The sequence below is a fragment of the Mytilus edulis genome, chromosome 6, assembly GCF_963676685.1.
Source record: "Mytilus edulis chromosome 6, xbMytEdul2.2, whole genome shotgun sequence".
NCBI lineage: Eukaryota > Metazoa > Mollusca > Bivalvia > Mytilida > Mytilidae > Mytilus > Mytilus edulis.
This window is the reverse complement of record NC_092349.1, coordinates 35,015,551-35,042,660: the sequence shown is the minus strand read 5'-3', so window position 1 is coordinate 35,042,660 and position 27,110 is coordinate 35,015,551. Positions and strand designations below refer to the sequence as shown.

At 30.5% G+C, this 27,110-nt stretch overlaps 1 protein-coding gene across 2 annotated transcripts in view; it reads left to right on the top strand.

Moving 5' to 3' along the window:
- The window catches only part of LOC139527572 (tetratricopeptide repeat protein 28-like), a 121,144-nt gene that overhangs the window by 27,629 nt on the left and 66,405 nt on the right, over positions 1-27,110 (top strand). For both annotated transcript variants that reach the window (XM_071323083.1, XM_071323085.1), the window contains exon 3: positions 6,693-7,016. In XM_071323083.1, coding sequence (XP_071179184.1) covers positions 6,693-7,016 — 324 coding nt within the window. The remainder of the gene's footprint in view (positions 1-6,692; positions 7,017-27,110) is intronic.

Here is a 27,110-nt window from a genome sequence, read left to right as displayed (position 1 = left end):
TTTGTTGATCATTTGAATTCTGACTGTCCACATCTGATCTCTAATAATATGAAAATCGGTTTCCAAGGAATAATAACGAATCCTGCACAGTGTGTCTAAATACAAAAACAATGATTAAAAAAAATATGTCGGTCAAAAGAATTCATATTATGTATGATAATGACCTTTAAGTCCATAACTATATATAATGTCTTTTAAGATTGCCTGGAACCCTTTATACTTCCTTTCTCCTGGTACAGAATTTCATGTATGCAAATATTTTTTTCTTTTTTTGTGATTTATAGTCATCAAACCAAAGTTACGGAAAAATACAAATTACCCAATGAATATTTAAGTTATCAATTACAACTAGCTTAAATAGCATTTTGGTTTTTGTTGTTGTTTTTTGTGATTTTTCTAAAAAGTAAATTAAATTTTGAAAAATGAGCTATGTTGTTATAGCATGGTAAAAACTTCTTACATTTTATAATTTGCAATTTATAGGATCGTTTCTGATTCATTAGTATTCACACAGGTTTCTCTATAAGATTACGTTATTTGATCTGTCATGCAAGGATATCGGGAGGGTCACTTTGGGATAGCACGCAATTGAAACAAATTTGTGGTTGAAATTTCAAATCTGGAAGTTCATTTAGTGCACTAAATTCAACTTTGTAGTTTTAAATCATGAGGCGCAGTTGGATAGATGATGTTCATACTTAACCTATACAGGCGCGGATCCAGAGGGGGGGTTCTGGGGGTTGGAACCCCCCTTTTTTTGGACGATCAATGCATTTGAATGGGGACATGTAGTTGGAACCCCCCCCCTTTGTCCTTGGTTAGGAACCCCCCTTTTTAAAATGGCTGGATCCGCCCCTGCTATACCTAGTTAAAACATGTTGTTCCATGTTGTTAATTGTTGGGTTGCTGTCTGACTGATGCTTATTTCAATTCATTGTTTAGTTTCACCTTGCCAACACAGAATTCTGCACACAACTTTTAGTAGGGTCTCCCTTAGTTTAATTCTATTAAATGAATAAAAGTTGAAACTGTTGAACACCCATTGGTGGCCTTGGGCTGTTTTCTGGTCTTTGGTCTGGTTGTTGTCTATTTGTTACATTCCCCATTTCCATTCTCAATTTCATGTACCATTTAGTGGTGTAACTTTCATCAAGGGTCCCTTTAACTGCAAAACACAATTCCATGCATTGTTTAAATCTGAGAAAAAAACTGCACCACAACTCTGCCCTAAAAGCCAACACCAAGGACCATTTAATAGATATGATTTAATTTCATTATAATAGAACTGAAAAGGAATTGTTATTTTATGATGCATCTTTTAAATTATGTATATAGTCACTGAATAGCATATATTGGACTCCCTCTTCTTTCCAATAGAGAGAAATTCTATCATGTCGTTTGTCCTTGTTAAGATAGAGTGTCTGGTTTCCGCACATCTTTTATCTATGGAATACTTTTCACAAGAAAATAAATATGGCTCCTATCTGAAACCTCGGTGGGTTCTTTTTACTGTCTAGCAACATATCTATTTAATAAATCATCCTGTGTTATAATGTTACGTCATTTGTAATTCGCTGTTTAGAAGTCAAATTAGGAGAAAAACATTCATGTGCACTGGAGTTTGTGATGCGTCTTTTTGGTCATTTGCTGGAGCATAACATTAAATTTTGAGGTGCATTGTACATTGTTGTGTTTCTTTTAGGTTAGTTGTCAAAGCGTATCATTAATTTTGGGACGTGGTGGATTTTGTTGGTTTTTGTAAAGGAAATTTGAATGTTTTTGAACATGCTTGATTTATCAAAAAAAATAGTGCAAGATCCATGAAAGAATGATAAATTTGAAATATTTAAAAAAAAAAATGAATTTGATTTAGAATATTATTATTATGCATGCTTTTGAAATGAATATTTTTACTGGCAAATAAGAAAAGATCAAATAACTGAATTGAAATTATATACTATAGATATGTAGAGTCGTTAACTAGTGAGGATTTTATTGTTATCATTTTTGCGTTAAAATGATACCTTTGCATTTGATGTAATTGAAATATGACCAAAAGTGCATCGGTTGCACACAGCATAGAATTTCAACACATATAATTATAAATACATAACAGTTTAAGGCACTGCTAATGATTGTACAAACACAGTATACGTTATAGCCCTTGCCACTGTCAGTCCTAGAGAATTTAATTCAAAAAGTCAAATTTTATATAATGTGGAATCTTTATTTTATTTAGGGTACCATTTTTCATTTATTTTGTCAGTATACAGGGAAACCATCAATTTATATGTTGAATGAAGTACAAAAGTGTTTATAGGTTTGAAAACAAATTCTTGCAAAACCACCATGGTCCGAGACAACCATTGTCGTCCCTTGATTTTCGTTGTTCACAAATATAGTCCCTAGTGTTGACAGTGGGTTACTGGCCATTAATTTTTATACCCCTTCCAAATTTATTTCTCCATTTTTAATGCCTCAAATTGCAAGTAGGGGGGTGAAATTACACTGTAAAAAAATTTGGGTCCAGAATTTTAAAGGAAAGTAGTGATTTGGTCCAACTGAAAAAGGTTTAAAATTAGCACTTCGGAAGCTGTCAAAAGATTTCAAGACGCCCTAAACATAAAATTGTCCATATTTTGAGTTAGAGACGATGAAGTTTTCTATAATTTTGATATAATTTGTCCCAAAAGTAGTACAACACACTGTAAAAGTTTCTTTGAGAAAGCGCAGGTGGGATTTTTATGCCCCACCTACGATATTAGAGGGGCATTATGTTTTCTGGTCTGTGTGTCCATTCATCTGTTCGTTCGTCTGTCCGTCTGTCCGTCCGTCCGTCTGTCCCGCTTCAGGTTAAAGTTTTTGGTCAAGGTAGTTATTGATGAAGTTAAAGTCCAATCAACTTGAAACTTGGTACACATTTCCTTATGATATGATCTTTCTAATTTTCAACCCAAATTAAACTTTTGACCCCAATTTCACGATCTACTGAACATAGAAAATGAAAGAGCAAGTTTCAGGTTAAAGTTTTTGGTCAAGGTAGTTTTTGATGAAGGTAAAGTCCAATCAACTTGAAACTTAGTACACATGTTCCCTATGATATTATCTTTCTAATTTTAATGCCTAATTATATTTTTTACCCAATTTCACGGTCCATTGAACATGGAAAATGATAGTGCGAGTGGGGCATCCGTGTACTTTGGACACATTCTTGTTTTTATTTTCATTTATGTTCTAAAAGAAATGTACTACGAAATAATTGTTGTCTCGGACCATTGAATACCTCCAAAAATAAATTTTTCCTCAAACCACGAAAAATTTGTATCCATGAAAATGAATGAATCTACAGTAAATTAGTGTGGAGAGAGTTGTACTGTCTATCCAACTGACCATAGGGTTTACTCATTGTTGAAGGTAGTACAGTGACCAATAGCTGTTTATTTTTGTGTCATTTTGGTCTCTTAAGCTTGTGAAGAGTTGTATCATTGGCAATTATACCACATCATCTTTTTTTTAATTAGAGAATAATTTTGTTTGCACATCAAAGTTACATTATTTATCAAAAGAAATGTGGGAACTGTTCTAGAACTAGTATGTCTGAAATATTTGAAACTTAAGCTGTGTATCAATATATTTTTTACATAATCCATCTGACCGAATTAAAAAAATATCATATTTTAATCTATTCCCACTGTTAAGAATGTGTTCAAATTTTGTCATAATAATAATTTTTTTCAATATTTTATACAGCATGTCAGAGTGCACATTAAATTTCTTTACAAATAAAATAGGTTGACATATATAATAATCCTTTTGTTCAGTATCTATTTTGTACGGACAATAAGGTTTTTATTTCGTGAGTAATAATTCATATTTTTCAGGATGATCTGATTATCATTTTTCATATTTTATTGTTGCATCACAGACTGCAGTATAGAATGATATTACAATGTGTAGTTTTGTATTCCTTGTCTGTTGAGTTGTGTTGAGAAATGACTTCCTCTAAGTGTTTCATTTTAAAGTATTTTTATGCCCACGCTGTAGGCGACGTGGGCATAAAGTGTTACGTCTTTCTGTCCTTCCGTCGAACTTATTTCATTTGTTAGAAGTTTGAGCGGTGCATTCATGCCCTCAGATTTTGGACAACAGACCGCACATATGGTGTACAAAAGTCTTATCCTTGACATTCTTATAAAAAAGTTAAAAAGGGTAAATATATAGTATGGATTCACTAGAACAGCATTGCGGACCCAAAAGGTTTTACCAAATACAGCTAAGGTTATTGATTCCTTGGGAAGAAGTTAATGCAATGTATGTTAATGTTATTTCTCACTGATAAAGAGTGGACGGGGGATGGGTGGGGTGGGGGTACACTTCCCTTAAAGTTAGTATTGTAACAATTATCAGATAGTCGATTATCTATCATGTGTACATGTATTTAAAGAAAATATATTTCTAACTGAATCATGATGATTACAAGTCAATAGTATACCTCTGATATTTTCAATAAATCAATTAATGTTTTTTGTCTTGACTGCTCAACACTACATATGACAAATACAAATTAGAGCTTGTCACGGCATTGTGATGCTACAATGTACTGCTGTATTTCTAACTTAATCAGTATCATGTGCAAATGTAAAAAAGAAACAAGTTTACAGAATAAAAAAAACTGACATTCAATGCAGGATAATAAAGTCAATTATGAAACAAAAAGTTGAAGTCTTATGTATTATTACTTTGGATGTCATGACTTATGAATTATGAACAATTTGTGAATTGACTGTATTTTACAATTTTATCTCCTCTCTGGTTGTTCTTTTTTCATTAGTAATAATATATGTGTATGTGTGTGATAAAATATATATTCTGGTTATCAAATAAACTACTATTTCATGTTCTATCATTTTATGGTGGTGATGGGAGGTGGGATTATAATTGAGGATAGAATTTAAGTGCAGTTAGAAATGCATGATAAATGATGACCTTCGCTGCCACTTGAGTTGACAAAAGATTTGGTAGTAAAATACTAGAAATAGACACATTAAAGATTAAAAAATTTAGAAATATAAATAGAATTTAATACAGGCATAAAAACTATTTGTTCTAAATTCTAATGAAACTGCTATCTCATGCACACATACAATGTATACTCCATGTCATTTTTGAATGAAATGCAAAAGACATATTTATTTGAATTTTCGAAATATTTCTTTTTGACAGTTCCATTTAAATTTTTAACTAACTAATTACGTATGATCTTATCATGAAATGAAAAAGTTCGCTGAAAATAAAACATTTTTATGATGATGAAGGATATCACTTTCCCTATCCAAGCTACAACATTCTTTCTTTTTAAAAAGTTGAGAAAAAAATGAAACATTGAACAATTTAAGAGTTTTATCATAATGTCTGATTGCTTTTTAAAAGCAATTTAGATATTTTAAAAACCCTGACAAATTATATGTTACCCTGATAGTGTATCAGTTTTACTTGTGGAGCGAGCCAAATTTGATTTTAATGGTACTGTATGTTTTGAAAGTGTATTTTGATATGGTAAGATCAATCAACGAGATCAAAATCATTCACATTTATTACGGAAATCTTTTTTTAGATTGATTGACATGTACATGGTCGCTATCAGCAAAGTGTTTGGTTTTCGGATTTGTAATTTACCCCTTTGCTTTAAGTAAGATATTGGGTAACATTTGATTATAAATGTTTGTTGACATTCATTTGATAATTTTCTGTAAGGTCATTTCCCCATATTAATCCTGAATGAACATTGATTATTTTGATAAGGGTGCACTCAACTCCTATTTATTCTTGTTAAAAAAAAGTACATGATGTACTCAAATCATATTTTATTTCACCCATTTCACTGAACAAGTATAGAGAATTGTTTAGAGGTCAGTTGACCTCCAGGTGCGGTATTTTTTCTCACTGCATTGAGGACCCATTGGATTGCTTTTTGCTGTTTTCTACTTTTTGGCTGGTTGTTGTCTCCTTCACACATTCTCCATTTCAATTCTCTATTTTATTCATACAGTTATAAAGTCTGACGAAGTGTTATTGCTGAGTCTTTCGATGAACTTTTATTTTGACATGTAACTGATTTACACGTAAAATATGTTTCAAAACATTACGTCACACAAAGTTAATGTTTACCATTGAAAGACGTGCTGTGATATCTTTGTCTTTACCTAGCATTGGAGTACTCTAATAAAAACAGTCAATAAATTCATACTTGTACATGTAGTGCAAAATACTCCATTAAAGAATGATGTATGATCTTAAAATATTAAATGGCGCAGTATATAAATTATTTATTTGAGTTATGGCACTATGTAATTACAGTGCATAGTTGTAGAACTGGTTTTGGTTGGTGTTCCTGTGCTTTAGAAAGGCCCGACTGCACTCACTGAAAATAGGTGAAAAATGTGTAAAATCTTAAACATTCTGTTAATCATCTATCTCTCATTTTAAAGACCCTCTAATCTAAAATCTCAGAATCGTCCAGCCAGACACAAATATGTACAGGTATTTTATGTTATGATACAGTGTTAAATTTTGAGTGCTCTTATAGACAATAATCCTGATCTTTAAAAACAAATGTGTACAAAATTTAAATTGGTCAAAAATGCATCTTTATGAACTTTGAAATCTAAAAGTTAATATCATGTTATTTGTAGGTCTCTGAGTTCCATGGTCCTCCTGTAGCTGGCCCGTCATTACCTGGCCCTTCAGGTCACATGCAGCAACCGCCACAAGCTGGATCATCAGTCAGTAACAGTAATCATGCCCTCTATCTACAAAAAGTTCGGGAAAGTTCAGAGGCTGTCAACAGCGGTGATTTCAGACGAGCTGTTCAATTATATTCAGAAGCCATTAAACTAGATCCCTCAAACCCTATCTTATTTACCAACAGATCAGCTGCTTATGCAAAGTTACAGCAATACCAGAAAAGTCTAGAGGATGCTCGAAAGGCCAAAGAAATCAATCCAAAGTGGGCAAAGGTAAGAACAAACAGCTTGTGGAATGACAAGTTGTCTCCCTTGATCACCGTTGTATTATATGATGGTGTATGTCACAAAATGCTGACATGTATCTATAACAATGAATAACTTGTTTTATTCAGATAAAAAGACTCTTCATATGAGTCTTTGAGGCAGCAATACCTTGTACAGACATTTAATTTACCTATGGTTGGGAAAGATTCTGACAAAAAAAATGAAAAAAAATCTCCAAAATCTAGAAATTTTGAAATGTTTGCTGCATTTCTATCAAACAAACAAAAAATGTGACAGGGTTTAGTATTTCTAGCATTCCACACTCAGAATTTATGTTGTCAAAAGATTATATGCTTGGGACTAATACACTAAACCCTTATTTTACAATCATAAAATATTTAGGGGAAAGGTGTGGAATGCAATTCCTAAAATATGTGTTTTATAAATGTTTGATCCGATAATAGAAATCTTGAAATTTGTAAACATTGGGGTGATGTAGATGCTTGTGAAAATATTTTTGTCACCATTTTCATAATTTAGGATGGCTTAACCTGAATGCCATTTTAATTTATGCTGTTTACACTGTAGAAGTGTTATTTATGCCTCGATTACAGTATTTATAATTACCGTTGTAAATTACCGGATTTTAACATAGCTTCTCACTTCTATTCAAAAGGCGAAATCTGGCTTGTGACCAAATGAATAGAGCCTTTTCATTGACGATAACAATAAAACCAGTTGTTTGTTAACAGTATAAATTATCATCGAGGATTTATCAACAGGCTACGAGTCAGATTTATTACGACTCAACTATCAACGAACGGATACAAGTTTTCATTTGTACTCTTCCATGAACAATAGACGGGACAATCGACAGACTCTTTACAAAAGGGCCTTACTAGGAGTCCTCGTAACAATTAAGATATCTATTTCAAACTTTAAATTTATTTTTTAGAAAGGAAAGAAACTATGTTAATAGTAAGGGTCAGGAAATTTGAAAATAAAGATTTTTTTTGACATGTGCGTCATACAATTTAAAGTTTGAAACTTGATTTTCAATAAATTGGTCTCAACTTGAAATTTGAAAATTTTAATTGCCATTGGGTAATATTTTGGTCTGTAATTAGGTGAAAGTTGTGAAATTTGACATGATAGGTTAGAATGTTGTAGTACTTGTGGAATTCCTGATTCTTTGTGGGCAATTACACTTTGAGACCCGCTATATTTACAGTACAGAAAACATACATTAAGATGACCTCGAGCATTCCGTATACTAATCTGAATGTTCTCTGATTTTCTTTTTTCACAATCATTGTTCCTGTCTTTCAATAAAAAGTTTTTTCTATAAATTTTAGTCTTCCACCTTTTGAAGCTGGTTGTTTTTCTCAATCTGTACTTGAAAATAGGGGGAGTTGAAATGAAATTTCAAAATTGAGATACAAGTGTTTAGTTTTTTAATAGGGAAAAAACATTTTCTGGCAGAAATACCTGTATTTAAGATTTTCTGATTAAACGAATAAAAAAAAATCACCATCAATTAACAAATAACTTTAGGAGCTGAATTTCAGTTTAATGTTGATAATATTGAATCTTAATTTTAATGAATTTCATAGCTTACAAGAACTATATGTATTAAAATTCTTTATAATATTACAGTAATAGACTATAATTACTGGTTAAATCTAATAACAAGATCAAATGACAAAGAAAACTATCTTTTTCAAAATATTTAATTTTAACTGTAAATTTAAACTTGTTGTAAGATGATGATTTGTAAGCATCATTTACATGTAACATGTACCACATTTAAATATTGAGGTGATTAATTGATCACATGATTTAGATGTTGATAAATTATACCCATGATTTTTAAATGGTTTATCATTCTGAATGTGAACTTTATAATTCCACACCATTGGTATTTTCTATTGTTCGTGAAATATTTCAAAAAATTAATATGCATTTATGCAATTGAAATTGAACTGTCTAGTTATCAAAATTATAATATTGAAATTATTCCATATTCATATGATATTACAATCATATCTATTTCAATGCCCATGTTTGTTATTTCAAATTTTACAAATTTGCTTTTCTATGAAAACAAAATTCAGGTTGAATGATTGTCAAAACACGTAATACGATTGCTGTCATTCGGAAAGCAATTTCTCGTTAGCTATCACTTCACTGAACAATACCTTTTGTGGGTATGAAATGTGATGAAATTTTAATGTGTTTGGGAGGTCTTTTTCTTCAATTCAATATCAGCGACAAATATCAGATTTAAGATACTATTTTTTGTCAGAATAAGAGTATTGTGATGAGGTGTAAGTCATTGTATTGCATGGAGCCCTTTTTAATGGGATTCTGACTTTTTCTGTCAGCGTTAATAACAATGAGTGTTAGATCATGGAAAATGGAGGGAAAAAGGGCGGATGAAGGAGATATTATTTGCCAGTGCTTTAATACAATCTTGTAAATAATTCTTGAAGGTTCTAAGACATATGGTCAAGTTTTGAAAAAAATATGTCCTTGTAAAAAAAAAAAAATTCAAATGAGTCCATACTTATCACAAGTAAACCAGATTACCACAAATTAGCCACCTCTCCTTATTTTGATATTCATGTTGTTCAATCTTTAGTCTTCTGTTTGGTATTTCAAGGACTGTTGTTTGCACATCCTTTTTGGGGCCATGGCAGTGTCTGATATTTTCGACTTAAGTATAATTGTCCCCTAAAAGGGACCCTTCATATCATCTGCAATTTGTTTTAGAAGTAACCCTTGTGTTTATGTTATTAGACATTTATGGTCTTATGTTGTGTTGCAATCCTTGTAGTTCAAATTCTGGGCTTATGTTTTATTCCATGGAAGGTACTTACATACCTAGAAATATTTGAAAGATGAGTGTCTAATCTCCTTTTATGTAGCAGCAGACGTCTGAGGTCACAGGTCACATTTCAAAGTCTGCAGGAAGTGTATACCAATATCTTTGAACTTAAACATGTTTAATAGAAGTAATGAAATCATGAATAAATCCATTAAATGTTATTCTTGAAAAGGAAATACTTTGCATACATTTCAATATTTTTGTTGGTTTAAATTTTATTTTGGGATCAGGAAATAATTTCTATGTTTAGGCTTAGACATTAACTTTGTGGTTTCATCTTTGGCCACAATAAAGTTATCTGATAATTTGTATTTACACAGATTATTTAAAATCAATCTTACACCTTAAAAATCCACGGAAGAAAGTATCCATGAAAAATAATTGAAGATGAGTAGTGTACTTTGTAAACAATATTGACCGCTCTTCTATACTGATTCGGCTTCCTATTGCACGATTTGTCAACTATGTTAACGATAAAAGAAGCTCACTAGGTACTACACGTTGAAATTGTATGAAAAATCTGAGAAATATTGATGGAAAAAATAATTTAATTTTTAATTGGCTTTATGTCAAAGCTTTGATGTCTTGAATGTACATTTTTGTTAAATTCACCATTATTTTTTGAGGTATCGAAAAGGTGTTTTAGGTCAAGGTTTGATTTTTTTTTATCAAAGGGGTTAAATAAGGGAATCTCAAAAATAGAGGTTAATTAAAAAAAACACTCATTCACAGGATGGAATATAAAGTATAAAGGGAAGAATGGTAAAGAATTCATATAATGGTAAAGAATTCAGGAAATTAAAATCAGAACATGAAATGATATGATAACCCCACTAGTGCCCCAACCGATCACCGATGATAAGTAAATAAATACAAATGTTTCTTTTTTCTCACATTTCTACAAACTGGTCATTTATTTCGATTTAAAATATGTTCTAATATAAAAAAATTTTGAAAAATAATTTTATGATTCTTTCATTTATGTGATAGAATAATTATTATGTTCATTTCAAAATAAAACATTTCCGTATGAGAATTTGATTAATAATGTATGAAATAAATCTATATTAGTACTGAGACTTTAATCGTGTATTATGTTTGTTTACTCACAATAGCGATGGTATTTCTAATTGAATTGTATGACTATCTATTGGTAATTGGGAAATTTTGAAAAATGAAAAATTCAAATAATTTGTTTAATTATTTCTAGCTTTATGTTTAAACATTTAAATTCTTTCTCAGTTAGCAAAGAATGAAAATAACTTTTGAATTTTGGAATTCATTTGTGAAAAAAATAGTCGAAAATTATGTCAAAATCTATCAAGGTTTAAATTCATACACAACAACGAAAGAGTAAATAGTCACACAATGAAATAGTCTGTTGAAATTTTTCCTTTATTCACTCTGCGGATATTCACCCTGTTGGGGTTAAATTCATGCATAATTTTAATCTGAAGTAGAAACTTTTCATTGGCCAGCATAAGGAATCAAATATGATTATGTAGATTTTCCTTAAATGGAAGGTTTCATCATCACACCATATAGCAAAATCAAATCTAATGCAATTACTTGCTGTGAAATTTGGGTTTAGAACGAGACACCTTTAATATCTTGTTACAAGCTCAGGGGAAGTAGAAATTAAGGATAACGCTTAATTATGTCTTTACAAAAAAGTCAATGTAAGGTACCTTGTTGGCTGAGGAGTCCAAATAGCTCATTGGATTGATTGATTATTGGTTGCTTAACATCCAGTGGCAAATATTTCATGCATATTTTTAGGACGAGGAACTAGCTCATTGAAAGGGATCATTATCAATATGGTTTTGGGTCCGAATCTAGCTCAAGGGAAATTTCCTCCAATATTCAATTGATTATAGCTGTGATTGCTGTTTTTCCTGCCTTAGGCCCAGGGGATCTCTTTGGATAAAAAAAACCTGGGGGCCATGAAATACCCAAGAGTGCTGAAAAGGGCATTTGACACCTCAATCGTCTAAGTGTTTGAAAAAACAAAAAAAACTCAATATCCAGGATTTTATGATAATGTTTGAAAAAATCTTCACAAAGTGAATAAGGATTGTTGTGTGTTCTAAAAAAAAAAAATCTTCACAAAAAAAGATTTATTTCCAGATGAAAGTTTTCTTGGCATACATTTTGGGTACATTTTAAGTGTACATTTCCCATAATGGTTCAACATAAAAGAAACATATAACTGAAAACAAGGACCAAATAACAAGCACTTGAAATATCAGTATTGATATGTATATCAGTGGAGTGGCTCATGATAAAATGTAATAGAGAATTTTACCACATAATAAATTGTTATTTTGACACCTAGAGTTATGGTTCTTGAGATTGGTCTTGTTTGATGTAGGTATGGTAAGAGTAGCTTGTTGAAATGTCCCTCAACTCAAGTGGAATTTTTTAACTAAATAGAAATTACTTGTACTCTATGGATTTGAAAACCTTGTTTGCTAAAAAAAGGATTTTTTTTAAAAGGTGCATGAAAGGTTGATGTTTCAAAGTTCTTGAGTTGCATGGAATAAAAACTTTATAGAGTTTAGTTCACTTTTGACTGGCTGTCTCTCAAAAAATGTCTGGTTTAAATAAATTCAATAATGAATATTGATTTAATAAATGTAAACGTTATAAATTTTCTCTCATTGTATAATATTTGTAGATTAAGACTTCATTTTTTTATCAACCTTGAATATATTTAAGAAAATATAATATGAACATTTGAAAATCTATATTCAAGTTATCAAAATTTGTATACAGAGTTAATTTCCTGTAAAAATTACATTAGAACTCTTTCTGAAATATGGTTACATATAAACCTCCCACAAAGAAGAGTAGCTGTAAAAAAATCGTCTATATTTCATGATATCCTTGAGCTAAAAACGATTCTTTTGTAGTTCCTGCTTATCAGGTGCGAATGTGAAATTATTTTGACATTGGAAATTAATTAACTAAATTCAAATTTAAATATTGTTATTTATAATTTTGTCAATTTCGACTTGTTTTCCATTTAGCCTTTAAGGTATTATAAAATGAGTATTATAATTTCTTATTCAAAAAGGTTAGATTTAAATTCAGGTTTTGTCGTTGATTTGCTATTATTTATGATTATGTATTTATTTATTGTTAATGTTTATTATTAAATTCGAGTTCGTGTCAATAATTAGATTTTAAATAAGTTAAAGATGAGTAAATTATAGTGTCTCCTTTCTATTATGTTCAAATAAGAAGAAGAAAATTTATGTATACAATTTACAAGGACTTTAGCAGTTTGCCATTTTGTCATGTCTGGCGAATGTATTATAAAATGGGAATACTTCCAAATTAGTCATTAGAAATTGAATGTTTATATGTTTTATAATTTGACAAAAGAATTTAAGTACTTAGGAATTAAGACAGAATGTTGAAAGGTTCCTTCAGCTCAACCTTTAAAATGACAGCCAATAGGCCTAAACAAAAATAATTACTGGGAAATTTTATTCAACATAAAATATCGATTAATACTTATATATGGTGTACATCTAATTTTTTTTTACTTGTGAGCATTATTTTATTATTGAAAAAGATATTATCTCTGAAGAGATGATTTTTACAGGGCTGAAAGCAATTTTGCAAGCTTTGACTGCTTCCCTGTTGTTAAGTGTGAAGACTGTTTCCAGATTTGTGCACCTTTCTGTACTCTCACCCATGAACATGTACTAAGAATAATCAATTGTACTCAAAATGAATGTGTGAGAAAAACACAAAAATTTACAAACTTGTCATTGTTTATGTTTTGCTTTATTTACATGTTATATTAATATTCTGTTTATGTGGCAATGAAACTGTCTTCTTTTCCATACTTGTTTGTCATATTAAAAGAACTTCTGAGTAAAGTTTGGTGAATAACTTTATGAATGGCATCTTAAATGTCATGTTAGCATGTATTCCTGTCCTTTGATGATAGAACAACATTCCTTATGTGATTTTTTTGTTGTGGTTATGTTTTCATGTACTTTTATGGCATTTTTTATAAGAGTTATGAATGGGGTCTTTCTTATTTCTGTATTTTTAGATTTTTTAGATTTTTTAGCCAATTTTGTCTACTCTTTATAAATTTTGCCTTTTACACTCTATTTTGCATATTAAAGAAAAAAGTAAAATCACAAAAATACTGAACTTAGAGGAAGATCAATTGGGAAAGTCCATAATCACATGGCAAAATCAAATAACAAAACGCATCAAAAACGAATGGACAAAAATTTGTCATATTCCTGACTAAATGGTACAGGCATTTTCAAATGTAGAAAATGGTGGATTAAGGATGTCTGCTGCTCTAATTTAAAATAACAAGGATTTCATGTGGTTACTTAAAATGAAAACAACTTTGATATTTAAACAAAATAAAGTAATAAAATCATTAGTCTCGTGTGTAGTTTTCAAAATACGAGACATTTAGAAAATGGCGGGAAAAGGGTTTTCTTCAGACTTTACTATTTGTTAACATTGGAATTGTTTTTTACCCTTTAAACCAAGAAAAAATAACAAGGATTTCATGCCGCCGGATCACTAAATCTGAAATGATCTATTGAACAGATTTATGAAGACAAAAGTGGGGTGTCGTGTAAAAATTTTTTTAATACATTTGGATGGATAAAACCTGAGAAAATCGAAAATATGACAAGAATTCAAAAACATGACCAGCAGACATCCTTAAACCTGGTTCTATAGCGCTAACCCTCTCACTTGTGACTGTGACCATCATTCTATAGTCTTTATTCCACGGTCGCTTTTGTTCTATTCTTTTTTGTAGAAACAGCCCGTTTGAATGGTTTTACACTAGTAATTTTTGGGGTCCTTTATAGCTTGCTGTTAGTTGTGAGCCCAACTTGGTGTTTAAGGCTGATCCGGCCGGCCTTGACCTATAATGGTAATTTTATGAATTGTTTCTTGGATGGAGAGTTGTCTCATTGCCACTCATACCAAATCTTCCTATATCTATTATTCTCTATTCTGTAAACCCCATCCAGATCCTCAGATATAGTGTAATATTAAATTCATGACTCAAGATCCCTACAAGTACTTGATCAAATCCCAAACTGTTGAACATCACTTTTATTGCTCTACAACATCTCAAGATCAAAATCAAAGGCAGATATCTCATACTGCTTTGCGTGTGCAAGATGGACCATAATGCACTGATCTGAGTGCATTTCTTTTCTTAAAACTTATTTCTGTGGCTGCAACATGGTCAAATTGGACCTGCAAACTAAGGGGGTTACCATGGTGGGCAATTGTGTCCTGATATCTCTTTATAAAAAAAGGGTGATTGATTGTTTGATTGATTGAGTGATTGATTGATTGATTGATTGATTGAGTGATTGGTGTTTAATACCACTTTCAGAACTAGTTGTTATTTTTTTGTCGTGGTCAGTTTATATTGCTGGTGGAAGCTGGAAGGAACCTTGACCTTTCGACTTTGTTAGGAAAACAGTCAATCCTAGTCAATAAAGTTTGGAGTCAAATGCACGTGCCAAGTGCAAGACTTGTACTCAAATCCTCAGTGTTGACAGGCTACGTGAAACAGTTGTTTAAGTACTTCTTTCACTGAGGCTCTTATTGAAGAGTATACTTTACTGGAAACTTAATCGTGAACAGATTACAACTAAGGGCAATGACTGGCAAAAATTGTTTACAAATTCTGTCATAATTAGTCGCCTGACAATCTCAGTTAGGAACATTAAGACAACTTTAAAAGTGGAGGTTAAAATATATGACTTGTCGTTTAGGAAAACTTCTGGACGGCTTTTGAAGTTATTCATCTAGAAATGAAAAACTGAAAGGTTTCCTGAAATATAACTTGAAAGCATACATCAGAGAAATTTAGCTGACCTAATGTAAACTTCCGCTACAGCTTCGGGGCTTTCACTTAAATAAAACGTAATTCTCATGTGCCATTGAACTCCGCATGACTAAGAGAGTGTAAAGAAAATTATATAAAAGAGAAGAAATTTTGTAAATATTAATTCTTATAATTGAATTTAAGTGGATATTTGTGAGAAAATATTTTAATTGATTTTATTATGACATTTGATAAAATCTCAAAATTTTAAAAATATTAGTTTTAGGAGTGCTTTAATTATCACGACAAAGCTGTAAAAAAAGAAGAAAAAATATAAGTACTTAATTTAAGTACTTTTAAAAACATCAAGGTACAGTAAATAAGTCAATGTCCATTTATGTTGGTGTTTTACATGTAAATTTAATCCCTTTCAAATGATAAATAAAAACATTGCTTCCAGTTTTAGAACTTTTTGCAAGGAGATTACCTTCCTGCTTATAAAAAGCTGTATGGATTGCAAAATTATCAATAATGCATTCAGGTCTTGATATATATATGATTAGAGAAAACAAGTGTCCTAACATTTCTATTTTCAAAATTCCCCTTAAAATGAACCTCAAATAATATATCCCCTTTGCCATTCTTTTGAGGTAGATATGTCTGTACCTAAGATAAAATACATATTTATTTGCAGTATAATTAATTATAAATAAATATTATTTCCATTTTTGCCATATTTGATGTCCTTAATCCCGTTGTAATTATGTCAGAAAAGATGTTGACATGTGTAAATCGGAATCTTCGCCACTATTTACCTAGTGAAAAATTATAATATCAAACACTGTTGACAAATAGATTTGAATTTATCACGTTAAATCTGCCTTTATTTCGAACCTTGTTTATGGCCGGAAGATGGCAAAATGGAATTCTCAACATGTTTGTTTTGTTAATGAAAAAGTAAAAGCTTTGTTTGTAAAATGTCAACATTCGGAATGGGATAAAATTGTTACACAAAAGTATCGTTAGAAGTTTTTCATAAAGTGAAATGAAGCTAAACATTCGGAAGATTTTTTAATTTATGGAGGATTTACTAGATTTGGTATGTTGTTTTAGTAACTTATTTTTAAACGTTTTTCTAATATGTATATATATAATGTGTTTTCTGTGTAAATCAGTAACTTGGTACGAGCATAAAACATTAAATGACGAAGCAATTTTGTTTTTACTTTTAGATACATTTCAGTAGTCTAAAGGTATGCTTTATTTCAAATTGGAAATAGTACCGTTGGTGTTTCGCCGATACATTTAGTGACTTTGCAGATTTTAATATATTTAAATATTTTGGTAACGTTAAACCACTGTACATCAAATTATAAGAATCTAATCAATTATTACTAATTTCATACAAATTTAACTGTCAGTTTTTAAATTTTGAAAAAAAATCTTCGATGACTTCACAGTTTTCGTATTCCTGACCAAATGTGAGAATCATCTTCTGAAACTTTAGTTTCGTAGCTAATACATATTGTACATAAAACTTGGAATGGAATTCTGTACAAGTCAGTGAAATCTAGGTACCTGCTATTTGTACTTAAAACACTATCGGAAACAATGTCATTTATTGAGGCACTTTGGTGATCTACTCAAGATTCCACTAGAAATTTTCAAAATAGTTGAAACTGACCTTTCAGCCACATGATCTTGAAAATGACCTTGATTGCTGTAAGAGAACTTGTCAAACTATTTGAGAAAAAAAAAATGACACAAAATTATTTTAACATGTCTCAAAAATTGTTTTCTCTTGGAGGGATATTACAAAAAGCAGCTTAACATGTGAAAATAATTCAAGATAATTAAAAAAGGGTTTTTGGCAGAATATTTGGAAATCTATAATAATATATGCTAACACCTTGAAATTTTACTCACTCCTCTGTCAAGTTTAATTGAAAAAATATATTTTTGTTGATTTAGCTTTGGATTGTTCAATGCATTGATCTGAAATTCCATTGGATGTGATATCCAATTATTTTCCATTAGAATTTAAATGCAGCCTGGGCACATTCACAGAGATTGAGCAATGATTCTTCAAGGTTCATATGTGACTGTATTTTTTTATGCCCCACCTACGATAGTAGAGGGGCATTATGTTTTCTGGTCTGTGCGTCCGTTCGTCTGTTCGTCCGTCCGTCCTTTCGTCCGTCTGTCCCGCTTCAGGTTAAAGTTTTTGGTCAAGGTAGTTTTTGATGAAGTTGAAGTCCAATCGACTTCAAACTTAGTACACATGTTTCCTATGATATGATCTTTCTAATTTTAATGCCAAATTAGAGTTTTTACCCCAATTTCACGGTCCACTGAACATGGAAAATGATAGTGCGAGTGGGGCATTCGTGTACTGAGGACACATTCTTGTTTTAATTCCTGAAATTAACCTTTTCTAGTTGTAATCTTAATTATTATCTTTGCCCCTTCTTGTAGTGTAGCTTATGTGGCTTTTAAACCACCCTTTTGATATATGACCAACTTGCTCAGGAATGAGTATATATTTTGTTGAGGGGCCAGTTGAAGGACGCCTCTGGGTGCGGGAATTTCTCGCTACATTGAAGACCTGTTGGTGACCTTCTACTGTTGTTTTTTTCTATGGTCGGGTTGTTGTCTCTTTGGCACATTCCCCATTTCCATTCTCAATTTTATGATATATATGCCACTGGAAGAGTAGCAGGAAATAAAAAAAAAACTAGCTGAGTCAAAATCTATTTGTCATTTTTGGAGGAAGAACATTATATAAAGACTTTCTGTACCATGTACAATATGTTACTAGATATAGAAAGAAGTTGTCACTTTCATTTTATTATAACTTTATTTATTCTGTTCAGCATGTTTATTTTTGGAAATATTTAGCCAAAAGACTTAATTCCTCATTAAAGATAGTTAATTAAGTATTAAAGTAATTAATTTTCTTTTTATAAATGTTATATTTAGTTTCAAGGACAAATTTACAGGAAACGCTCATTTATTATCAATGAAATTGCATATATCATGTTTTGTTTAAAATTATTTTGCTAGGTACGTGTTATATGAAAGAAAAAAAATATTTGAATGTTGTTTTTTTTTTTTACTGAAGGAATGTTGTAAATGGTAATACTTGTAAAATGGATAAGTTTTACTACAAATTTAGACATCTGGAAACTTTTTTAAAATAAGAAAGGAAATCAAGTATTTTTCAGGTCCCTTTTAATGTTTTATTTCCATCTCCTTAATGTTTTTTTGTTGTTGTAAATTTATGATATGATGATCTTTGAAGAAGATAACACTTTCATGAAACTGACAACGACATGGACAAAAAGAAAAAAATTGAAAAGACAATAAACACTAAACAGAAACTAAAGATTGAAAAATACAAATCCCACCAAAAAGCTCATATCTTTAACCCCGGGTATTTGGATTTTGTCTTCCATGGCATATCTTTTCATTTTAATTTTTTTTTAAGTACATGTAACATTAATTCTAATATGTATGTATAAAGTCTATTCAATTAGAGTAAGAGAAGGAAGAATATTATCTTAATATCCCACATTTATCATAGAAAATAATGTACCTGTATGTAAAACTGTATGATAGATAAAGTTACATGTAATGTTTGACAGTAAATATCATGTTCTTTTGTCCAACATCCAGAGCAGAATGTGCACGACCTAACTCTGGGAAGGATAGCAAATATACAGTACACCTTTACGATAAACTACAAAAAAAATGAAATTCCAAATTCACTCCAGTTAGAAATATGACAGTTGTTGTCCATACGTTTAATGTGTTTTACCTTTTAATTTTGCGATTTCAGTATAGGGACTTTCTGTTTTGAATTTCCCTCTGAGTTTAGTATTTTTGTAATTTTACTTTTTTCAATAGAATCTGAAGAAAATTTATTGATTTGTTTGGTTGGTTGCTTGCTGTCTAGATAAAATTGGCATATCCTCAGGCCATAAAAATAAAAGAAATAGAAAATGGTGGAAGGGGAGAGAATAAGGAAAAATCATAAATATATAAAAAATCAAAATATACTGAAATGAAAACCCCCCGCAACCCTCACTTCCATTTGGGATGGTGATTTATGCAAGCCTAACAGAAATATGACTGAAAATCTAATAATTTGTAAATTTAACATCACAAAAGAATATGTGCGCATGCGCAACCTTACAGTTCACAGATGATTGCTTTGTTGGCACACATCGGCCAAAGTGTAACAAAATCTATTCTAAGATCACAGAAACCCTATAGCAATGCAAGTTTTGAAAATATATAATTTTTCATTGGTCTATACAAAAGTATTTTGAGGATTGAGGAAAACTTTCATTTACGTTGATATTTGATTTTGCAGTTTTACTTAAGTTGTTTTACAAGACAACAGAAAACTTGTAATTCGTTGAACATTTAAATTTGTGGTTCACCTGTTCTCAGGAAATCAAAGAAAATTGGTATTCATTGAATACATTTTGTAATAATGAATCAACGGTAATAAGGTTACAAGGTTCCTCATAATTTCCATTTTACTTTATGTGTTCAACAATTCCTATGATCCTAACCTTTTCTGATCCTGTTTAGAAATTGTACCTATTTATTTAGCCCCATATTTAGGTTTCAAGTCGGCTTCAAAGAATTTGTGCCACGAGTTTCTAACAGTTTTTCTTCTTCATGAAGTCTGAGTATATAAGATTAAGTCTAAACATTACTGTGTAAATATTTATTTAGTTGGAAAACTGTCGATATTTTCTTTGTGTAGGTTAAACAGGGGAGATAATTTGCCTTTGTATTTAATTGGTATATAAATATAAGTAAGGGAATTAGATATTTACAGAGAATCTTAAAGAAACGTTGCATTTTAGACTTTATTATCGAACCAGGCAATTTTCCATGACGTATACCTAATAATTTCATTCTTGTTTAAAGGACAAGGATATATATCTTTATAACTGAGAATATGTCAATATTTATATGTGCCATATTAGAAGGCGAAAAGCATATCGTAGACAAGAATGACTTATTGATGTTCATTCCGCATTGAAATTAGAGTTTTGATTTGAATAATTTCGGTTGCACAATAAATCATTGTGAAAAATTGGTGAAAAAATTTACAAAGTGTATGAATTGGTATTTGCAATAAAACCAATGACATATTTCATTTCCTTTGTAAATAGACCTTTGTAGCACAAAAGTGCAAATGTATTGACAATCATAAATTCAAACTAATAAGATATTGGTTTCAGTTTTTGAAATGGATATGGAAATTAATATCCGTAATAATAAGATATGTTGCATACAAATGAGATATTTGAAATATTGAAATCGTTTAAAAGTCTGGGCAAATATATAATTAAAGTAGTGCATAGATATTGGTTACTAATGATGCATACATTTATTTAAGGGTACCAATTTATGGGGGATTGACTCTGGAGGAAAAATTCCTTTTTTGAATACATTTGTATTTGATATTGAAGTTACCCATACTCACAAAATTCACGATTGTGAGTTACGATAATATACCTATTTTAAAACAAATAATAATGAATCCATAGACAATGAAAAGATATGTGGTTGGGTTTGTGAAATGTTCAGGATATAAATTTTCAACCCAATTTAATATTAGAACATTTTGATATGGCAGGCTCCATCACACTTCTAGAAAATCATAAGAGAGGTGACTTCTTATTTGGAACTGATGGGAGGAAATGTGAAAATGTCTGTTGACTTTAAAGAGAACAGTTTTATTGAGGTGCTACAATGTATTAATTTATGCTAAGTGTAGATAAGCACTCATTGTTAACATTTTTGTTTGACCTTGAAACAGATTATTTCTATATTTCACTACAAAATTGGCAGGCATGATGCTGGACAGTCATGACTGGGTTATTGATTCTTGTTCTATCAGAGTCAAAATAATGTGTCCATATTTGGAATAGTTATGCCCCAGATGTAGCAGAGGGGGCATTAAGTTTTACCTTTGCCTGTCTATACCTACATCTGAACATCCCTAAGTTGGCCCTGTTCTCTAACTTTAGTTTGCCTCAACCAAATTTTATTAGTCTTATACACAATGCTTATTTCCACATAATTACAGATCAAGTTTGAAATTGGTGGGGTCACTTTAACTGTTCTTGAGTTATGCCCCTTTATAAACAGTTCAAACCATTATCTTCATGTTCATACCACATTAACATGTTCTCATCTTAAATGTTGCTGAATGATTGCCCCTTGACCTTTAACATCTATGCTTCCACCAAAATGTTGTAAAGAGCTGCATCTTCAGTTATAATAACAGATATGTTGTTACCATCGGTAATATTAGAATGTAATGTTTCAATGAGGAAACTTGTCTCTGGATTTTTTTTTATTAAAATAAACATTAAATTTAAATGTTAAATGTATTTAATTCAGTGTGTCATGCAAGACAGCCATAAAATAATTCTTAAGAAATATAGAATGACAATTAGTAGTTAAAATTATTATTGTAAATAAGAGAAAAGTAAATGATTATGCCATTTTGTCTTGCATGACGACTAGCAATAACGATCTTTAAAGATTTGGTGTAAAAAAAAATGAAGAAAGTTAAAGTTGGCTGTCGTTTAAATATTTTGTTTTGTAGACATGCAGAGATATTTTTGATAAGTTAATTTGTGTCATTTGAAATGAAAGCGGTTCCCCCTGCTGTTTTCAAACTTTTTGACAAGGAAAGTAAATTTGTATAGAGTGTATGATTATCCATTGTAAACACCTCTATTTAGGATTCTTATTAAACAGATCTGGAATGTTCATGGGGCTTCAACAAGGAAAACAATAAGATTATAATGCAGGAGTGGGATATCCAATGTGTCAGGGTATTGAATATACTTTCTAAATAGTTCTGGTACTTTTTCTAACAGTTCCAATTGCAAGTATGCTTGTGTTCTATAATTTTCATATTTTAGCATAGAACTTGAAAATCACTGATTTCTAATTATTTGAGTAGATACTGAATGAAATATTAAGTCTTTTTTTGTGGTCAGATATCGTTAGATATTCAGGGATATGCCTTGATTAAGATATTGTAATATTAGATTGCAAGTCTCAATAGGATGTTTTGTGGCAGTTGATGGCCTTCCTGCTTGTATCATAGACTGGTTGATGAATTGTTGTTAGTTTAATGTCCAGTTGTAAATATGTCATTCCTATTCATGACTCAGGGATCAAATGTGCCAAAATCAGCTACTATTGTGTGGAGGGGCTATACTTTTCTCAAAAATTTGATTGTTTGTTGAGATTTCTGGTCAGTAAAGAAAATCTGCTTATCAGGTCTTCATCACTATTGTTTCCATTGCAAAATACCTGTAATCTGTAGCAACTTTTGCTAAATCTGGTAGTTGAAACCGTCAGAAGTCGATTTCACAAAAAATCTTACGACTAAGATTGGTCTTAAGTCATGAACAAATCAGTATACTTATGATAAATCTTAGTCGTAAGTTTTTTTGTGAAATCGACTCCTGGTCCCCACTTTTTGTGACTCGTGACTTACACTAAAGAGTATTTTACTCAAAAAAAAATTTGTGACAGAACTACTTTTATTTTAAACAGCTACAGGTATATGATGAAATATTTTATTGGGTAATCTTTATAAATAAAGTACAAAATCCCCCAATTTAACCCCTTAAAACATATCTTACAAAATTGATTTGCGCAAAATAACCCGCTGATTTATTTTGTATTTTCTACAAAAAGACCCAAACAAAAACTTTTTAATACCTTTTCTGTCATCTTTATGAAATGTGAATTTAATACAAACTATCGTAGATCATAGGATTAAATGGATTTGAAATAATTCATTGTCGTGTGTTGACCCGTTACTTAGAACTTATAGTTAATCAATTTAACCCGGCTGAAATGTAATAGCTTGTATATTAGTATCAACAGGAAATTGACAAAAATAGCTGTCTTTTGGTTGATTGACAATTAATTGTCCGAAATCATTAAATCAATAGAATTTAGGATGTTTTTGATGAAAAATATGTGACATATTGGAAAATTTAGTGTCAATGAGAATTTTTTGAATATTTCGTGAATGATCAGGTTGTTTAATGGTTTTAAATTCCATTCATGAATTTGTTCATTAATGGGTAAATAGAATATCAATATTTATAAATTACATGATTTAAGGTTACCTGTTTAAAAATATTAACTGCTGAAGAGTGTTTGAGTTATCTCCCATTTATAACTTGAACTGATGGTGAAAGGGAGGTAACTCTAACTCATAAGTGATTCTTTTTAAACAATTTAAAAACTTTTACAATCCATGTTTTTTTAAAGTAAAAGAAATGATTTAGAATTGTATTTTTCATAAACACTTTATTTAATTGGAAGAAATTGGAGCTTTATTTTGTAAAATGAAAGTTTAAAAGATATAGATATTGTAAGGAAGATTAAATCAATTATTGTAATTTTTTTCAATTTGTGTTGATTCTCCCAAATTGAATTACTGTCAAAGGGACAATACTCTTCCTTCCTTCCTTGTATTTGGTAACCAAGTAAATGTTTATATCTTAGGCCTATCAGTCATTCTACCGAAAGCATGTTTGTAATTTTTAAGAACTAATAGAACGTATAGGGTCATCAAGGGCAAAACAATTTAAGCATCAATTATATAATTATATAATTATATAACATCACATGATTATTTATCTTAAGAACAATATGTAAAAAAAATAACATGATATGTGGAAAAAATTCAATGATGCACGCATAGTTCTATTTTTGAATTGAATGATAATCGGTCAATTTATTTCCTGCTTTGAATTAATTTCTGACCAATTAAGTCATATTAGCACCAAATACTCCAGAGCTATTGTCCAGGCTTTTAACTTATCTAAAGATTACAATCTTCTTATTAAAAATGTTTATAGGTAGGTATCCCGTTGTTAGAAATTCTGTGTTATGCATACTGATTTGATGTTATCTACTAATCATTTATATGGAGTGGAATTAATTTAGCATAAATTTGAACATAATTATGCCTAATTAATTCTTGAACATTGTTGGAATGTCTTTAAATATTACGCAACTTCTCAGTCATACGTTGTTTGTGGTTGTTCATTTAATAGAAACTGATGAATCAAAGGGGGATGTCTGTCCTCAATTTGTTTTCGATCTTTTGATCACACAATATTAATGTGACTGGTCAGGAAGTTTTGTGCCTCAGGGGTGTGAGGAGGTGTTGGGCAAGGCTTGATGAGATAAACCAGAAGTTTTTAAAAGTAATAAAAAAGTTGACACTAAAGGGGGATCAATAATCCAAGAAAAGAAGAGAAAGTAGTAAAAGATTAAAAAAGAAAAACAATAGTCTATTAAACACCACATGAAAAACAAAAGGTGTATGCCAACTGTTCAGAGACAAAAATTGTAATAAAGAGACATCCTTCAGCTTAAGTGATTTTTTAAAAGATTTAGATCCTGTTTTGAAATACAATTAAACAGTATATTTTAATACTACATATTTATTTATTTTATAGGTCATATTTAAGAATAAAGTTTTCCACTTTTGTTAATTGAGAAAATATATGTCACAGACATTTTTTAAATTCAAAGGTCAATGCTTTTACTCATATATATTTTTGTGAAGAAATTTGAAACTTTAAAAACTCCACTTATGACCTATAATTGTTGAAAGCCAAAAACTTACTTATATATACAATAATTGTGTTAATAGATTACAGTCAATTTGTATATTCATATTTCATAAATCATTATTTATGAATTGGGAAGTTTGCATGTCATAAGTAATTTTTGGTCAATAAATCTTTATGGTCATGACTTGGGCCGCCTTGACGATTACTAAGCATTTTATGTTTGGTGTTATTTTAAAATTCAAAGAACACCATGAACTTGTTAATATAGATCCACGTTGGTTTTCCTGTTTGAATGGTTTTTCACTAGTAATTTTTGGGGCCCTTTATAGCTTGCTGTTGGGTGTGAGCTAAGGCTCTGTGTTGAAGAAGGGGCCTTGGTGGCCAAGTTGTCTATGTAGTTAGTATTGTAATCACTAGCCAGTCAACACTGAGGTTGTGAGTTCGAACCTCACTCATGCAGGTGCACTCAATTCCAATCTTGAGGGTTGTCAGTTTTCCTATCTAAGGTCACAAAGTAGACCAAAAGTGGTGCTTAAAAGTGGCGTTAAAACACAAAAAGTCAAATCAAATCAAATCAATGTTGAAGTCCATACTTTTACCTATATTATTTTAAATATTGATTTACTTTTACAAATTGTGACTTGGATGGAGAGTTGTCTCATTGGCACTCATACCACATCTTCTGATATCTATTATAATAAATTTTATTCTGACATTTTAATTGATTGGCTTTTCTCTCCTTAGATATGTATTTCATGATTCTCGGCCTGTAGCTTATTGTCCTCAGCCTTTATCTAATGGTCCTCAGATACGCATCATGTTTTTATCAGTCTGCATTTTGTATTTCTCTCTTTATATTTTTTGTAATCCTCTTTAATTTTTTTATAATTTCAGACAGATTAATTGATGTCCTGTCACTTATTAATCCTCGCTGATAAAATTTATCCTCAGATTTGTTAATAATTTACACATTTTGAAGAAAAATCAATTTAACCGCTGATAGTTTATGTTTAAAGGTGTCAAAATACTTTATCTTAGAAATTGAATGTCAGAAGGGTTTTAGATTGGCTTTGTCTTCTGAAAACATACGTCTTACTTACATTAAAAACTTACTACCCTATATTATGTAATAGGATCATGAAGATTTACATGAATTCTAAAAAGATTCTTAGTGCGATAACATTAATGGAACCAACTTTTACTTTTTAAGTAATGACACTTTTACAATTTATTACTGAAAGAGGTCACAAAATATAGCCAAACATTGACAAGGAATCGGAGCTATGCATGAAGATGACGAATTCTGTCATTTAAAAAGGTTTTCAATGTGTTAAATGGTTGTATCCATAATTTGAAATGGTTATGGGTTCCAAAGTCAGTCACATCCTACAGAATTTATCAATATCTGAAAAAAATCCTATTAAATTCACTGTATATCATGTATTTTATAAGTTATCCTAGGTTTTGACAATGTTGGTGATAGTTAGAGCAGTTTAGAGTTTTTTTATGAAAGCTAGATGTATTAGATTTTCATTGAAAAATTTGCAGTATTTACTAATATAAATGAACTGACATTTCGGCCCATTTCAAACATCTGACTAAAGAAATTGAAAAATCTAAAGTCCAGTTTATGAAATAATAGTAATTACTAGAGTTTACGATTGTAATTGTCAATTTCAATATTTATTTTTGATTCCATTAATATTTTAGGTTTAAAGTTTTCACCCGTT